The 18,858-nt window shown below is 39.9% G+C and overlaps 1 protein-coding gene across 6 annotated transcripts in view; it reads left to right on the forward strand.

Moving 5' to 3' along the window:
* The window catches only part of FBN1 (fibrillin 1), a 156,514-nt gene that overhangs the window by 104,176 nt on the left and 33,480 nt on the right, over positions 1-18,858 (forward strand). For 5 of the 6 annotated variants that reach the window (XM_040569672.1, XM_040569675.1, XM_040569674.1 and 2 more), the window contains 8 exons: positions 2,158-2,283; positions 2,980-3,105; positions 10,817-10,939; positions 11,507-11,629; positions 13,771-13,896; positions 15,520-15,642; positions 16,249-16,371; positions 18,393-18,557. In XM_040569672.1, the coding sequence (XP_040425606.1) occupies positions 2,158-2,283; positions 2,980-3,105; positions 10,817-10,939; positions 11,507-11,629; positions 13,771-13,896; positions 15,520-15,642; positions 16,249-16,371; positions 18,393-18,557 (1,035 nt within the window). The remainder of the gene's footprint in view (positions 1-2,157; positions 2,284-2,979; positions 3,106-10,816; positions 10,940-11,506; positions 11,630-13,770; positions 13,897-15,519; positions 15,643-16,248; positions 16,372-18,392; positions 18,558-18,858) is intronic. The other variant, XM_040569677.1, reaches the window with a different exon arrangement.

Raw genomic sequence — 18,858 nt, forward strand, 5'->3', positions numbered from 1 at the left:
CCTATCCATGTACTTAAAACAAAATACGATACTGAATTGATGCCTCACACTCCAACAAATGATTGCATCTGTGGGGAGCTACTGATGTCATGCTAGAACAGGTTGCTATCCCAAATCTAAAAGATAATTTTTATCCTCACTTCACAAACCACTTGATATTATTATAATTCTATGTTTATAGAGAAACTCTGGTATTTCCTGCATACTGTATTAGATTTTTTTAAAATATAAAATATGAGAATGAATGAAATTCCATTAAGGAATATTGCCAATAGGTAGGATTTGAAGGATGAGATACCAGATTTTCGGTATTATTACAGATCTATCTGAGCATACCCAGGAAAGATTGTAGATACAATTAATTGTGAACACAAATAACAGTGATCAAATTTTAGTCAGATGCTTTTTCCTACAGTTTGTGTAGAGACATATCAGCTATGTCTGCACGTGCGTTGTGTATGGGTAGCAGAAATACTAGACACTTTTGGATGTCTAGTCAAACTCTACCCAAGAAAATACCCAGACCACCTTCACCACGCTTTTAGTATCTGAAAATGCTGCATTCTTCTTATGAAGAGAAGTTAATTACATATATAAGTGTATGGTGAATATTCAAAGTCTGCATGCTGAAATTTTGGCCTCTACCCAAACTTAGTGACAAATAAGAAAAAATGTTTTTTTGCAACATATTCTACTTTTTGCACAGAATGACTGATTGTACTGTGTTGTATGTTTGTGCAAGGTACGTGATTTAGTAGCATTGTGACCTGAGTATGTGAAACACCTATTTTACATTTTCAGTTTGCTCCCTGTGTGAACGTGTCTTTTATTTTTAACATCATACAGAGCTAGAAGCTATTATGGAATATATTTCTTGATAATTGAGCTATTAAGAATGCTGTTCAGTTCAGTAGTAGGTCAGGTTTGAATTGGTGAGGTTATGCATAAATAATCAGCTCAATTAGGTGAAAGAACAGGTTCTTTGTCAGATGATTTTCCCCCAACTGTGAAATCAGTACAGTGACAGGTTAATAAATAAAGCTCTTTATTTCTGTCATTATTATCCCAATTTATAGAGCTTAATTTTGCATGTTTATTCAAATTCCATTCCAAATTAACATTTCCATGCTAGTGTCCATGCCAATGTTATTTGCTCATTAAGATGAACAGGGGTGAATCAGCCTTCTTCCTTGCAGAAGCTGTGTGTATCCACACAAATATTCACTGCTAGAAATACAGAAGAATAACGAACATAATATTTTTAGTTAAAGCGAGTTCATTTTCTGCAGCTGCATAATTACTGCAATCCACAATAGACCAGTCTGATAATGAGTTACACCCTTGCTCTCAGAAGGGGGTTCCTGAATCTTGTCCTTTTTGTGCTGACTTTTTTCCCATGGAATCATTAAGCAGAGTTTCTGATTTTTGTCCTTGCTGGTCTATGTTGGTGCTGATAGAGGGAAATTCTAGGGATTTTTACAAGGAACAGTAACATAACCCCAGGGACTTTGGAAGATTCCAGACCTTAGCATGGCTGCAATAATATAATAAAGTCTGCTTCTGCAGTTGGCCCCAATCAGTTATGGCCAATTTCATGAATTGAAAAAAACATCTTATATGCTGGAGAACGTAAGTATGTGGCTGAGCTAGCCAGTCTGCTGAAATGCTAAAACAAACAAACAAACAAACCAGCCCACAAAAAAAACCCACCCCACCCAAAAACCATCGTAAAATCTCTTAGTGGCATGAATGTATGTGCTGTAATCATTCACATCATGAGCTTGACTGGATCAAGTCACTGTATTTGAATTTGGAGCTTCCAGTGACTTCAACAATGATGGATTGTATCTAAAAAGATACAATTATATGTGGCCATGTGATGTGACAAAGGTTCCGTATTTTTTTCTTAGTGACTTTTTTTTTACCTACAAAGCTCGTTCCTGCTCCTGTTGGAGCAAGAGGGGAATGTTTGCCACTGACTTTACCAGGAGATGGCGAGTTTAATCATCAAGACAGTTTTGCAATATACTGTTCAGGGATTCAATCTTGATTGTGATTACCAGAGCATTAAAATGTTTGCTTGCTGTGGTTATGGTTGGTTGCACTGCGTAAAGATAATATATCTAAAGCATGTTTTAATATGATTTTTCCCTGTAGATATTGACGAGTGTGAAGACAATCCTAACATCTGTGATGGAGGCCAGTGCACAAACATCCCAGGAGAGTACAGGTGTCTTTGCTATGATGGATTCATGGCATCTGAGGACATGAAAACTTGTGTAGGTAAGTGAAAATATATCTTTTCCTATCTGCTTTAACTAAGGAAAAAAATATTTATTAAGGCACTATTTCCAAGTAGGCAGACAATGGTATTTAAAAAGTATTGCTCTTATGCTGCAATTTTGGCCACCTGACCACAGGAATAGCCCTAGTGCACAAGCGGATGTAATCTCTGTATGTTCCTGTAGACCCCCAGATCAAGTTGGGATGCAGATGTGGTGATCTATATAGTGTATCTCTGGGTCCTCTTCCAATAAGCTTTCATGCAGCTCAGATCAAAGAGGGCTTATAGAAAGGAACTGCTGATGGGTGACACTGGAAAATTTCTGGCAAGGTAAATCATCAGTGCTGATTAAACTTGTCACTAAACCAAACTGTGTGCAAATACTGTGCTTTGGTAGAACAAAGTCAGGAAACAGTTTGAATCCAAAACAAATTTTCATGTTTAAATTAAAAATCTGGAGCATATTTGAGAACCGTTTGTGCAAAACTAGATAATATATGTGTCCGTGTGTGTGTATGCATATATAACTGTATAGACACATGCATACATATACATAGAAAGCTTCAATAAATAGTCATAGTCATTCTTTGGACAATACTGCTGATTTTGAGTCTTTAAGGAACCATATCTCAGAGATTTTGCTAGTTACTTTCTAAGAATTTTATTTAATAAATCTTAAATTATGGTTTTTTTAGATGTTAATGAGTGTGATCTGCATCCAAACATTTGTCTGAGCGGAACCTGTGAGAACACAAAAGGCTCATTTATCTGTCATTGTGATATGGGATATTCAGGCAAGAAAGGCACAACTGGTTGCACAGGTACGTTTTAAAGTTAATAGTTAATCTTCAGTTGAACTTGTGATTCTGCATGCCTTTTTAGTTTTTCTAGTGTTCAAAACCTCCTCTCACTGTGATTCTTTTCACTTATTTGTGTTAAATATTGTAATCCTTACCCAAATTTGCTGCAGTTCTGTGGCACAACTTTCAGCTTAATGCAGCTTCTGCTGAAATGAGTGATAAAATATGCACTGGGAGCAAAATTGGGCTGACTGTATTGTTGTTAGTCTAAGAGAACAGAAAATGCCATTGGCTGTAATTTGACAGACTGTTGAGGGCCACAGTGGTTTAGGATTAGTTAATTGTATGCTGTGCATGCAAATAACAGGTCTCTTTTCCAAGTGTTATTTTGGCAAACATAAATGGCTTGAAATATGTGTTAAAATATATTTTCAGTTCTTGCAAAGCGGCAACAATACAGCTACTCAACTATATTATATCAGCAAAATCAGAATTTGCATTAATTCATATATTGCCAGCTAACAGAAATGAGGTTCAAATATACAGACTTAAAGGGCATGATATTAATAATCCTAGTGCTGGTGTCTCAAGCCAAGGTGTTGAGAGTCTTAGGCTTTTCCAAAATATGAATGCAAACATATGTTTAATATAATTTTTGATGTAGACTTAGGGTAAACACATTTTTGGCAATGTTTTTGAGACTTTTATTCTTAGTCTGCTCTTATTGTACTGAGTTAATAATATACTTCTGTAAGTGCCCCAGATATATGAGGCTGGTTTTTAACAGCTCTCATAGAACAATCTGAGAACTGAAGTTGTACTTTGCATATTGGATTGCGGACGAATAGCTATGCATTAGTAACAGCTGCCTTTGACTTACACATGAACTGATCTAAATCCAAGAAAACCCTAATTGTACCCTGTAGACCAATATTTCATTGTTCTTTGTTTCTGCCCTAAATTATGTAAAGATCTTCAGTTCTCTAGACCTGAAATCCCTCATGCTGATCAGTTACACATGGTACAGCTATCACACCGTGTAATGAGTGATAGTAAGGAGCTGTCAGGGAAGGTGAAACAACTAGTAGAAGGCAAAAGGCAGAGAAAGGTCCTGGAGGCAAGGGAGGAATCTGAGGTATGGCTTCTGGGGAAGTGCCTGGAAACAGACACCATTTTGGCAGCATGTGACACAAGGTAGTGGCAAATGTCCCAACAAATACTCTTTTATTAACAGAGGCGGGGAAATCCCTCCCTCCTGGTTCCAGCCAAGCCTGGCCCTCTGGATGGATGCTATCTGCCATGTAGGCTCTTCTCACCACCTCACATGTACTTACCTTTCTCTCAGCCCATTCTTTGTTTATCCTGGGTATGTGTCAGTGTCCCAGGGAGGATGCTACTCACCAGGACACCTAACTTACGGCAGATGCCATAGAAACCCTCAGTAATTTGAAAGAGGCCAGTGGCCTAAGGAACAAAATGATGAAGTATCAGTTGTGCTGATACAGCTGTGGTGGGACCATACTCAACTCACAAAAATCGTTTGGATTTAAGCAAGTCTTTGGGGAAGGGAGGAAACAGAGGAGGACCTTCATAGCCTGGTTTCGTGCTGAGGAGACTGTTTGTAGGGACCAAAGCGTAGGAAACAGGTCCCATTGTGCATATTCTCACATCCTGACTTAGAAAAAGTCTGATTTACTGGTGGAGACTTTTGAATTCCACAGCTCTTGCTTGCATAGCCTAAGTGCCAGAGCTGAATTTCCTAGGCCCAGGTGCTAGAACCCATGAGAGCATCCTTCAAGACTTCTTCTGGAGGGACCCTACCAACAGCACCTTGACACAAGGGCCCAATTCTTGTTGTGCAGACAGTTCAAAAGCATTCACAGTTTTTAGGAACTCCCGTGGAAAAAAATTACAAAAATGTGTACAATGCTTTGAATGGGAGGTTCTCTGTTTCATGAGAACAATTAAATAACGTCCTCTGGGTTCCATTACAGTTTTGTCTAAATATTTCAGCTCCCTTGTCATTACTGATTGTTTCCATTTTAACAAATAAACATGTTTTTCACCAATCATGTAACAGTATTCAGAATCCACCCACTGACTTGCATTCCCATCCCACACAGATGTTAGCCTTACCCCCCCACCTTGGTTCTCAGTAAGAATGTGTACAGAGCTTAGTAACAAAAGTAAAATTAAAAATGTTTTATACACAAATATACACTGTGAATGCAGGTTTCTGAGGCAAAATGTTACAAATGATGTAATTTCCATTCACAAAGCAAACTGTGGCAAGACTGACCGAGAGCAGTTCATTTTAGATTTTTCTAGGCAAGTAGTGGTTCATAGCCACTAGAGGAAAGATTGCAAAGCTTTCCCCTATCCCTGTTCCAGATTGCTGAGCTTTATAACAAATTTATCTGCTTTTTCTGTCAATAAAGTATTCATGTATTTGCGCAGAGATGGAATCCTGTATTGGCACTTGCATTTGGTGATTCATCACTGCTTTGGATGCAGTATTTCACTGTTGATGCAGAGCCTCAGCTTTACTTGCTCTGATATCTTCTCAGAGGAACAAATTCTTCTCTGACTCTCTTACACCCATCCTGGCTAGTTATGGCTGTGTGCTCCTGGTGAAACTGTGCTTGGACTGGGCTAGGCTGCTCTTCACAAAGTCAAACTGCGTGAGGTGACCCTGGAGCAGAAGTCACCCGAGATGGTCAGCAGATAAAAAGTAGATGTGCTCAAATGGGCAGCTGGGCTTCTCCACAGCAAGCTTGGGGCCACTCTGTGAGGGCCACTCTGGTACTGTTTGGAGAAAGGCTGGTGGAAGGTGTTCAGCCATGGCCTTTGGATGAGATTAGAGGGTTTGGTCCTGAATGCTACTTGCTGTCATTCAGTAGTGATTATATTAATGGGTAAAGGAGGAGTGTGTGCGTGCTGTTAAATACTTGCATGGCTGAGAATAACACAGCTAAAAAGAGAAAGACAGCTGATAAGGTGAAAGAGGTGAGCCCTGTCATTTGCCCTCAGAAGTAGGTCCATAACGCTTTGTGGTGTGTACAATCTGCTTTGCCTTTCTCTTCCCTGCCTTTGGCTTCTAGCCATTAATAATACATTGTGCTTCAGCCTGATGGCACAAGAGAATTCTGGTATCAGTGAAACAAATACATTTCCCGTTATGAATTTGGGAGCTGGCTGTGTCAGGCCAAATACCAAAAGATAATAATATTACAAGGTTGCCTGCCAAATGGGAGTATTACAGAAGGAGTGCATTGTGAGTAGGTGCCTGTCCAGCAACAACATGCTGCACCCCGGGCTGATGATGTAAGGATCAATAGCAGGCTAGACCTGACCCATGGGAAACTCCAGGAGGAGCTTACACTGCAGTATGCTAAACAGAATCCGAGAGTGAGTCCAAAAGAAGAAAACAGTTTCACCAAGTACAGAGCTCAGAATAGGGGAATTTTTCCATATATGTTTCCACTCATATGTTGAAACGAGTGCTAAGTTGAAATAGAAGACAGAAGTCACTGTCTTCTCCCTTCTGAGAAGCATTCCTTCTTAATAGCCCCTTTTCCTCACCTGATTACATGGGCAGCATCCCAGGAGGAGGAAATGCCTTGTGACTTCCACCAGACGACCAGTCTGGTGGGAATCGGGCCCAGGCTCAAAATACCAGTGGAACGTCAGTGCAATAAAATGCACAGATATATAAAAAAAATTGAGTGCCAAAAAATTAAAAAATCAGAAAATGCTTAAGGGATTTGCGTTATTCTTGACAAACAGTACTAATTTATAGGTGAAGACTGAATTAAATTCACGCTTTGCTAAGAGTCTTTATAGGCTATTGAATCCCCAGTGAAATTTAACAGGAAATGTACACGGCGTACCTTGATGCTTTCATGCCCTGTGATGGATATATGAATTGTCATGGGTTAGTGTTTCTTTGTTCAAATACAGAGATTCCTCTGCATTTGGATGTTTCCAGAGTATAGGCAAGAATAAAGTGACTTCTCCCTGTGCTCCTCTCTGGCCGATTTTTAATGATGCACTTACAAACTGCGTGGGGACTCTGTGCAGGTGCTGGCTAGCTGTTTCTTGCATGTGGCTGACAAGTTTGCAAGCATAGTGCCAACACAACAGGTATGTGTGAGGCGTATATTTTTGCTGTACATCCACAGCCCTAAACACTTGTACCTCTTTGATTAATGGGAGAGACGCTTTATTAATTGCCAAAGGCTTGAGAGAAAAAAATATTGGTCCAGAGAACTGAAAGAGCCAACAAAATAGGGTGACTGATAGTTTTTTTCCCCATAGTGCTTGGGATTGTTATGATGTCAGATCTGCATATTATTTATCACGCATATTCTCATCTGTTGTAGCAGACAACTCCCTTAGTATTAATGGGAGTTGTGCAATTACAGAGCTGAGAGCATGTGTGCAGCAGGACTGGGGCACAGTGGGACCGGCTGAGGATGCAGTGTCAGTCTTGGATTGGAATGTCTTTATTTTCCTTGGCTTGTCACAGATTCGTACTGGAGGCAGAAGGAGAAGGTTAATATAAATCAGTGACTTATTCCTTTACTCTTTAATGAAAATCCCACTGAAGTCAATGGGAATAGGCCATAATTCTGTGAAACATTGACTTGAGCAGCATTCTCCTGTGCTCTTTGGGTTGTGATACCTTTACTCAGTCTGAGTAATGCCTTGCTCTTCAAACAATTGCATGAAAATAGTTGGAGCTATTTGAAGAGTGTAGTACTGTTTGTACTGCCATGCAGACAGCACAATCTGGACTCTTGCTTTTATTAAAGATATTTATGTTTAATTAATTTTCCCCTACAGAGCTCAACTTCTCCTTTTTGATTCATTCTGTGAAGTCCTAATTCAGTACTTATGGTAACATAAATCCATATTAAGCTCCAGTATAAGCAGGCATAAATTCCATTGATTTCACTGCCCCATTTACACAGAACCGTGTTTGGTCTGAGATCTCCTCTGCCTTGGAAATAATTGCAGTGCAATAAATTTAGGCTTATACCTCAGCTGTGCAGTGAAAGGAGAAAATAGGGATTACAACAGAACAATGCGTGAGTTAAATGCAGATAGCTTTGAAAATAAGTACAATCTGGGAGGAAGCTGGTAATGGTATTTTATATGCTTCAATCAGCTTTCATCTAAGTATCTGAAAGCTTTTCTGTACATCAATGAAATAAGCCCAGCAACGTCACTGTGAAGGTAGATGGCATTAGAAAATGTATTTTGCATTCCCTATTTGATATTTACCCAGGTAAAAAGTAGTGAAATCTGATGTGGGTGTGGTTTTTTTGTGTTTTTTTTTTTTTTTTTTGTGGATAAAAGCTGAAAAGGATTTCAGGATTTTGATCAAAGCAAGTAGAATGGCATTTTAGTGGATGATATCTGATAAAGTTGATCCCGTTATGAATACCCCTGTTTGGATATAGATTTGTGCTCACAACTTTCATCCTGCAGAAGATTCCAAGCTTTTTAGTGTTTGTGGCAAATAGCTGATGGGGGAAAAGGACGGCTGGCATGGGGGAAGGTGCTCAGCTCACAAGCTGTGAGAAAGTGCAGCAATTGCTTTCTCTTCCACTGGGAGATACTAATGGGGTGCAAACTGTTAGTGGGCCAGTGCAAAATTGGATGGAGTCCACAGTCAGTTTATGTAGAACTAAAAATTGTTTTTAGATTGCCTTAAAATTGAGCCTGAACATGACTTCATTGCGGTGGAGCTGTTGCATGCAAGTTTCTGTTTGTGTTTGCTGGTGGTTTAGAAGAATTCTTGGCAGAAATATCTCAACTGATGATGGTTTTTGTGTTGTTTTGTTGTGCTGCAGAGGGTATAAGGAAGATATTGGTTGTTTCAAAGCATCAAATAATCAAATACAGTGCAATCTTAATGCTAGCTAAAGTTTAACAGTTTGGTTTTAAAAAATCATGTAAAGGTTAAAATATAGAGTGTTTGCCTCAGCTTTTTTATGTCAATGTATACTGTAACTGACCTCTAGAAATTCCTTTTAGTCTTTCCCTTTAGTCCAAGCCAAAATGAGGGTGGTTTTTTTTTCTTTTTTTCTGACCACCCTTAAGATTTTTAACAGACACTAGTTTCCTGTTTAGGGTGATGTTATCTTCATATGAGTTTCTGCACATACTGAAGGCAAATATGCTTTGAGATTATCTGCCCCTCCTCCCCCCTTTTTTTTAAGTTCTAAAAAGTAAGTGTCCATTTGCATGTTTTCAGGCTTTGTGGTGCAGTCAGCCTTCATTAACAGTAGATTCCAGCTGCCAGACTTAGATCTGTATCTGGACTTCAGCATTCAGATTGTGAGGATACTCACGTCTGGAGTTTTGATTCAGAGCAATGTCTCATTTAGAAAAACTCAGAAAAACAAGATTGGATGCAATTTCACTACAGAGCTAAACAAAAAAAAAATCTGGAGTCAAGAATTTAATTGTAGGATGCAAGACATATGTTATCTGCTTCTCAGAGTTGCCTGTAGCCTTTGTGAAAAGGCAGGGTATATGTACAGGTTATACAGAAAGGACGTAGAGCATTATGCCTAAAGAAGGGTGGGCAGAAAACCTAAGAAATGTTTATAAAGGAAATGGCGAAGGTCTTACCTGGACACTCTCCCCGGTGGCTCCCCTCTTCTGCCCTCTTGAAAGAGCTAATTGCTTTTAGGTACAACGGTAGATGAGGTCTGAGGGTTTGGGGCTGAGAAGTGACTGAGTGAGTGACTGTTAACTGGTTGATGGATGATACCCTCTCTTAATCATCTTCTCAAAAGGGGTCTAAGATGGGTTTTTGTGTATGGAATCATGCAGAGTTCATGAGCTTGATTTCCCTTTCCATCAGCTTTTAACAGGATGGCATGATTTGACTTATTGCAACAGCAAAAAGTATCTGTGAGGGTGAAAAAAATGATATAAATATTAAGTGGTTTGATGTGAAGTCTAGATAATTTGCATCCTGCGTGGATGTAAAGCACAGTTAGAGAGAGCTTGGTTACAGAAAGCACTGTAGCTCAGATGTGTAAGAAAATTCCTGACCGCTTTGTTTTAGTTACCAGTAGTAATTTCTAAAAACTTTGCCTTTGAGCTTACACATTCTCTAAGTACTTATATGGAGTATTAACACTGTTTTGTGACAAGGCAGAATGAAGTTCAGTTTGTTTTTTAATGTCTATACTTTTCAACATTGCCGGAGAACGCCCGAAAATCAAAATAAGATGAAAATAGAAAGTATTGAAATAGAATGTGCTGGCATGAATGCATATGTTAAAGTTTGGATGACTTGCTGCCTGATGTCTCCGAGGTTGCTGACTTTTTCCATTGTGTTAGGTTTCCTGAGCTCTTATTAAACTGCATGCCTGATGAGCTTTGTGTCCATCAGCTGTCCCATCAAATGCAGTGGTACAGCCCATCCTCCGCCTTCCACCATCTCTGGCAAAGCAGGACCTGGCTTCATTAACTGCCTGGGGATAATGCTAGGAGGAGTTTGAAGGTGGTACCGTACCTAGCTGGTGTTCATCAGCATCCTTGCAGATACTGTGGGGGATGTGCTGCATTCCAGGAGTCCACGGGCAGCAGAGACTCGTCTGAGATCTGATCTCATCTGTTCACATTGTCTGTCTTGAAAAATTCCTATATCAGTAGGCTGGCTATGAGAAAGTTTGATCCATGAGCTCTTCAAATGTCTCTGTCTTTACAGATATCAACGAGTGTGAAATTGGAGCCCATAACTGTGATAGACATGCCATATGTACGAACACAGCGGGAAGTTTCAAATGTAGCTGCAGCCCTGGCTGGGTTGGGAATGGTATCAAGTGCACAGGTGAGTGTTGTATGCGTTTATTTGTAAGGTCTGATCAGCACTGGGTCTTGGTGACTCTGGAAAAAACAATACCACACCTACAAATAGAGAAGACAAATGTTTATCATCCTCATTAGGTCAATTTGACATGATCCGTTGGAGGGCGAATTCTCTGCCATGGTAACTGTGAAATCGGCATTATCTCATATTTGGCGAGTGTGATGGTGGAAGTGAACTGGACCATGGAGAGAGACTGTGTGTACTTCGGGAAAGTTTGTGTCTCATGGGAGACAGTGAGAGGTGTCTCAGTACTCCTTGTGAAAACAGGATATGTCCTAGAAGGTCTTAGCCTGGAGGGTGCCCCGCAGCCTCCTCATTCACAATTACCTTGTCAGCATTCTTTGCTGGGCTGTAAATAAGCTGTGACTGCTTTTCCAGTCAGATGACCCTACATATGTGTGGGTTTTATTACGGAAGATCGTTTGAAGTAGAGGTTTGGTCATGTCATATGCTGCCTAAAGTGTGTATTCATGTTGTGCTTTTTTTTTAAAAAAAAAAACAACTAATGTTATTTTTCTTATTTTAAAGATCTGGATGAGTGCTCCAATGGAACCCACATGTGCAGTCCACATGCTGACTGCAAGAACACAATGGGCTCTTATCGTTGCCTGTGTAAAGAAGGTTATACTGGGGATGGCTTCACTTGTACAGGTAAGCTTTCTTAAGAATGAGACAAGTACCATGCTTGCATATTCACCTGGCATTTAGGCTTATTAGTGTTATAATTTAAACACAAAAACCATTGAGTTAATATCCACAATGGAAACTTTTGTACTCAGAATTCCCATTCAACCAGAATATAAAGTGTGGATCAGCTACAGGATTGTGTTACGTTAGGTCTGGTGCTCCCGAAATTAGGTTGCCGATTCAGCAGATAGCACTTGAGCTCTGCAGCAGATGTCAAAAGATATTATAAGATCTCCATCTTTGGAATTACTAAGAACTCAGCTGGGCAAGGCTGTGAATAACCTGATCTAATTTTGAAATTAGCCTTGTTTATAGCAAAGGCTGGACCAGATGATCTCCAGTGATCTCTTGCAACCTAAGTTAGTCTATGATTCAATACAGGAAAAAAAAAAAAAGCTTTTAAAGATTTGAAGTTATTCTCGAATGTCATCTTCCATTGTTTTCTACTTCTTTTAAGTTGTGACAACTTTAAAGATACTGAGTATTATACCTAAAGCAGTCAATTTTTCTCTTATTAAAATGCAAGTTTTCATTGAGCTTTTCTTGTTAGTAGGAGTGGGTGGCAAACTTACTAAAACAATGCTTCATCATATAATTAATCCAATTAGTTACCCAATCCACTGGCTGCCAACATTAATATTTAAATAGTAGGGCACATTATTAAAATTATTTTATAAAACTACCTAAAAATGTTTTTGTTTTGTTTTTCACAAGTGAGTTTGTGCTATCTGCCCTATTTACTGCATCATCCTGAAAGATGGTGTCAGGACATGTAGAATGATGGAGGTAGCTGCTTTTAAAACCTCATTTTATAAACTGTAAATATGATTATAAAGTATTGCTAGAGAAATGTTTCCCACCCACACTTCAGTCTTCTGCTTTGAAGAAGGGATCAGCTCACATAGGCTTAGTCATCAGGAACCCTGCTATTATGTTAAGGGATTCAGCGTTGCTGGTAATGCAGGGGGATCCTGTTGAGGATAAAGCAATGGGAAGGCAGTTGGTGGGCCAGATTTTCAGCTGGTGCAAATTAGCAGTGCTTTATCAACGACAGTAGTTTTCATGGCATCTGAGAATCTAGCTCAGCAGGTTTAAGGCCGAATTTGAATCATTCCAATTTATAAATGAGCCCTGGGATTCCATTTAATCGAGTCTGTGTTATTTAGTCTTGAGTCTGATTCAGCTTCCTTAGTGGCCTTCATAACCTGCAGGGCTTTTTGTTAATTTCCCAGATGATGATTTCCAGGAGTCTATAAACTACATCTTTCAGAGCACTTACAGAGATTCTGCATTCAGTTGAACACTTTAAAAAAAAAAAAAAAAAAAAAAAAAAGGAAAGCTTATTGTTCGTGGATGCAAGAGGTGGCTGGGGCTCCAACTAGGGTATGCAAATATTCTGTAAGCTCTCTGCCAAAATATACAGCATTCACCCTGATAGGTACTACCTTTGCTTTGCCAGCCACGGACTTGTAACAAGCTCACACTGACAGCTAGACTCTGTTGCAGCAAGTATGGTGTTTTGGTAATGTATAAAATGTCAGCTAGAAAATAGGGGCCACAATCTATCTGAAGGGCAGTGTAGCCCAGTAGCAAGGCCGTTTTTCTCATCAGCTGTTAAACTGCAGTTTGATTCTGATCAAGTTATTTTCACTTCAGTGCCACTTTCGTTAGTGTTTTCTATTTGGCATGGAGACCGTCTATTACCATATGTTTGCTCATTGCACAATAAACCTCCTATTTCAATTGCTGCCTCTAGGCTTTGCTGTAATAGAAACAATAACGATAATAAAATTCACGTGCTCATTCTGAGTCTAAATTTGACTGTGTGTACTGCTTCCAACTGTTGTTAACTGTAGCTCCTTTAGCAGCCTGTACCTGTTGCTAATTTTTCTTTTGATTAGAAGCTGCATTTTCAACATGTAGAAAATATCCCAAGCTGTTACATGTAACAGCTTTTGCATATAAGTAGGGTATAGTTTCTTCTGCAAGTGTTCAGAGCTAAGAGAATAGTTAAAATCCTTGGAACGCTGCATACTTCAGCTGAAACAAATGTTGTTGAGAAAACCATGTTTACTGTAAACCTCCGATTTCTTTTTCTTTTACAGACCTAGATGAATGCTCAGAAAACTTAAATCTCTGTGAAAATGGGCAGTGCCTCAATGCCCCAGGAGGATATCGCTGTGAATGTGATATGGGATTTTTGCCAAGTCCAGATGGGAAAGCATGTGAAGGTAATTCTCTGTAAGCTTTAAACAATGCTCAACAAATTCAGCCTTAATAATATTTTATGTTTGAAAAATCTTACAATTGGTTGCAGTTGTGGTTTTATTGAGAACTGCATGAAAACTGTCAATAGTTGCTTTTTTTTCTGTTTATGTGCTTGGATGTTAGTATTTATTATGGACCCCCGGGTCTTCATTTACCTATTGTATAGAGAAAGGACAGTTTTTTGGAGACTGTTTTTTCCACATATTATTAGTAGATGTAATTGCTGATCAAAATGGCATTGTCAACTGCCATTTCATCTTGGTCGGTATGTACACAGTTCTTCATTTTATTCATAACAGTTAAACAGAAACAGTTACTTTGCCTTAGTGCACATGAAGCTGAAAAACGCTGGTTTGGTAGCTAATATAGTGAGCCTTCTTTGAGGGCTTCTGCCAAATGCCAAATCAGAAATTGAAGCCTTGCAGAAAATTTATATGACCACCAAAAAATAAAAATAAAAAAAAAGTAAATCCCATGAGTATTTTTTCTGTTTTGAACTGGTTACTACTCTTCAGTAAGAGCTTTTCATATAAAAAGATTCACAAAACCCAAGGAATACCTATTTTGCCAATGTGTTTAAGGGCATATATTTGATAATGATATATGAAAGCCAGTTTGTGTAGCACTTATCACTTCATCAGTCAGTCCAGAAGCAGCAGCTGTATCATCTGACATACTAATGACTCGTAAGAACTAGTACGTGAGGGAGTTCATAAGCACATCACTATAAATAGGATTTTTCCCCTGAAAAGTATTCTGTGTATTTTTTTAGTAATCTACCAAGAGAAATAATTTGAGAGTGAATTTTTTGCATACATTAAAGGAATATTAGATTTCATAGTGTTTCATGCAACAATTTACTTTGAAACCTTTTAGCTAACTTTAAATAGCTTACATAGAGCCTAGCTTCTGTTGTGAAAACAGACTTCCCTTGATGTCTCGGATGTGTACACAAAACACAGTATTTTAAGGTCCTTTGTAAACACACACTTTTTTTTATTGTTTCGTTTAGTTGTTCTTTGTCTAATACATAAAGCATTCAGTAAATAATGAATCAGATACAATGATTTAGACAAACAGCACATAGAAGTGAGCTTCAGGTGCCAACCTCAAGATCTGTCAAATGCAGAAACCTGAAGATGAGCATCAAATTCACCTCTGTGCACAAGCATGTGGGGGAGTTTTGCCTTTTTTTTATAATTACTAATTTATTTTGCTGAAGTTCAGCTTTCTGGAGATGGCTGCTGGTTTAGGATGAACTTCATTTTTAAAGCATATCTCCTGCCATGTTTAATTTTGCTACTTGTCAGGTTAGCCCATGAGTAAGTTCAGATTATTTCTGATATGGCCTCTAGTGACATTGGAAAGAGTCTTTTGCCTAAAAAAAAAAAAAAAAAGAAGGCCATGGATTAGATTACTTAGGCTTCAAGTGTAAATCTTGCATGTTATTCTTCTCTGGTCTTACACAGTGCGCAGGAGCAGTCAGTTTCCAGATTCATGTTTTCTGAACTTTTCTGTAGTTTTCTGTATCTATATTAAAAAAGATAAAGAAACCTTATATTTTTCCCTTCCTCTTTCTCTGTCAGATATTGATGAGTGCTCACTTCCTAACATCTGTGTCTACGGTACTTGTCATAACCTCCCTGGACTTTTCCGATGTGAGTGTGAAGTGGGCTATGAACTGGACAGAAGTGGTGGTAACTGCACAGGTAAAGATGATTTCGAACAACATGCTTTTTAATTTTCTATTAGTGTTATAATCTGCTCCTTAGGAAATTCTTTTAAAATGCTATACAAATCAGCCTGAATATAAAGGAAATCTGCTGTATAACACAGAGAGAAAGGTCAGTGGAAATTATACTCAAATGGAGACTGGCAGCCTTCTCCATACTCCTCTTTCACCTTTTTTGTCAACTTCTGATTTCCTAGTGGCTTCAGGGAAGAAAGGGAGAAATACAGCAGAGATAACATCTTTGTCTACATCTTCAAGGCAGAGATGTGTTGTGCCCTGTAGTTTCGATTCACGGTACTGGATGGCAGGCTAATGTCATGTATTTTTCCCTTAAGTATTCTTGAATATTTTATGTGAGTTGATAGATCAGTTTTCCAGGGAAAATACTTTTTTTCCCAATGCAGCGATGAATTAATCTCAGGCTAGTGTTCTACTTCTAAGACGTGTATATACTTTTAGATCTTCCTGGAGATCAGTACTTGGTAACTAATGGATTTGTGGTGGTCAGCGTATTATACGTGATATATCTATGGTATGCACTGTCCTGGAGTATTTGCTTACCACCTGCTGGTTTTTTTTGCAGATGTTAATGAATGTGCAGATCCCACAACCTGCATCAGTGGCACATGTGTCAATACTGCTGGTAGTTACACCTGTGAGTGCCCTCCAGATTTTGAGCTGAATCCTACCCGCGTTGGCTGTGTTGGTAAGGGAACACTCCTTATATTTATTTACAAGTGAAGTTGCACAGAGGCTGCAAGGCTAACTGTTTAGAACCTCATCTCCTTCTGTGAAAAAGTGACGCTCTTGGTGGATGAGGGAAAGGCTGTGGATATGGTCTACCTTGATTTCAGTAAGGCTTTTGCAACCGTTTCCCACAGCATTCTCCTCAAGAAACTGGCTGCTCTTGGCTTGGACTGGCGTACGCTTCGTTGGGTTAGAAACTGGCTGGGTAGCTGGGCCCAAAGAGTCGTGGTGAATGGAGTTAAATCTAGTTGGAGGCCGGTCACTAGTGGAGTCCCCCAGGGCTCAGTACTGGGGCCAGTCCTCTTTAATATCTTTATCAATGATCTGGATGAGGGGATCGAGTGCACCCTCAGTAAGTTTGCAGATGACACCAAGTTAGGTGTGTGTGTCGCTCTGCTCGAGGGTAGGAAGGCTCTGCAGGAGGATCTGGATAGGCTGGACCGATGGGCTGAGGCCAACAGTATGAAGTTCAACAAGGCTAGGTGCCGGGTCCTGCACCTGGGGCACAACAACCCTGAGCAGCGCTACAGGCTGGGAGATGAGTGGCTGGAAAGCTGCCTGGCAGAGAAGGACCTGGGAGTACTGGTTGATAGTCGGCTGAATATGAGCCAGCAGTGTGCTCAGGTGGCCAAGAAGGCCAACAGCATCCTGGCTTGCATAAGAAATAGTGTGGCCAGCAGGTCTAGGGAAGTGATTGTGCCCCTGTACTCGGCTCTGGTGAGGCCGCACCTCGAGTACTGTGTTCAGTTTTGGGCCCCTCACTACAAGAAGGACATGGAGGTGCTCGAGCGAGCCCAGAGAAGGGCAACGAAGCTGGTGAGGTGTCTGGAGAACAAGTCTTATGAGGAGCGGCTGAGGGAGCTGGGATTGTTCAGCCTGGAGAAGAGGAGGCTCAGGGGCGACCTTATCGCACTCTACAGGTACCTTAAAGGAGGCTGTAGCGAGGTGGGGGTTGGTCTATTCTCCCATGTGCCTGGTGACAGGACGAGGGGGGAATGGGCTAAAGTTGCGCCAGGGGAGGTTTAGGTTGGATATTAGGAAGAACTTCTTTACCGAAAGGGTTGTTAGGCATTGGAATGGGCTGCCCAGGGAAGTGGTTGAGTCACCATCCCTGGAGGTCTTTAAAATACGTTTAGATGTTGAGCTTAGTGATATGGTTTAGTGGAGGTCTTGTTAGTGTTAGGTCAGAGGTTGGAGTCGGTGATCCTGGAGGTCTCTTCCAACCTGGATGATTCTGTGTGTTTATGTGAGTCCTAGGTCATGGAAGAGGGCTGGAACAGACTCACCAACTCCCAGCCCACTGCCCCTGGCCTTAGAAGTTGTAATAGTGCAGTGGGAATATGCCTGAAGTGATGCAACACGCCAGCAATGCCCTGCTGCCAGAACCAAGCCCTTGGGGCTTGTTATAGTTGTCCACAATTTACAGCAGGCATGAGATGATTTTAAATTTCAGCAAGTTTAAACCAACATCCAGGCAAATGAAGTTGTGGCATAAAGCCACCTTACACTCTTTGAGCATTGAGTGCAGCTTGGCTAGGTGCAGCTTTCATGACCAATGGAAATGCTGTTGTATTAGGCTCCGATTACTTGTTACTCTGAAATTTTTTTGCTTTTGTTTGTTTAAGAGGGCATAGGGATGCTCCTCAAATTCAAATGTATTTGAAAATCCTAACAAGTAGATGCTTTCATGCTTGTTTATCTCATAGCGAGGAGAAAGCAGTGTATTTCTGGAACTGGAAGGGTGTACAAATGTGGATGGCAATGTAAATCAAAATGAGAAAAGGCCTGGCTGAAGAGCTGTGGCACCACTGTCCTATCAAAGCAGGAAAAGCTGGGTTCTCTTAGACAACACAAGTCACTTTCTTTAGCTGTTATACAAGAAATTAGAGTTGTCTGAGGGTATCCCTCATCCTGAGATGTTGTTTGTGATTTCTTTTCCCCTCTCCTAAGATGTTTGTTGTTAATGTGCATTCTGAATAGATACACGATCTGGCAACTGTTACCTGGACATTAAAACTCGTGGAGATAATGGTGGCACCTTCTGCAGCAATGAGATCGGAGTGGGTGTTTCTAAGGCCTCCTGTTGCTGCTCTCTGGGCAGAGCTTGGGGAGTTCCCTGTGAACAGTGCCCACCTGTGAACACAAGTAAGTCAGCTTTCCTGGGTTAGACACAACAATACAATGTGATCATTTACTGTATACCTGCAGGAAAGAGGTCTTTGAAGAACCTTATCAGTCTTAATGAAAAACTTTAATAGCCTTTCAAAAAGGTTATCTAGACAGAATATTACTACTTCTGAGCAAATTTGCTGTTACACAAAAACAAATGACATTATGAAATGGAATAGCAGTTGATGTTATAGAGTAAAATTTAATGTTGATATCTGGTTACTTTACATTTATATTATCTGTAATAATTTGACTAATTTTCAAAGATAATTGTGCT

Source organism: Cygnus olor, chromosome 11 (assembly GCF_009769625.2).
Source record: "Cygnus olor isolate bCygOlo1 chromosome 11, bCygOlo1.pri.v2, whole genome shotgun sequence".
Classification (NCBI taxonomy): Eukaryota; Metazoa; Chordata; class Aves; order Anseriformes; family Anatidae; genus Cygnus; species Cygnus olor.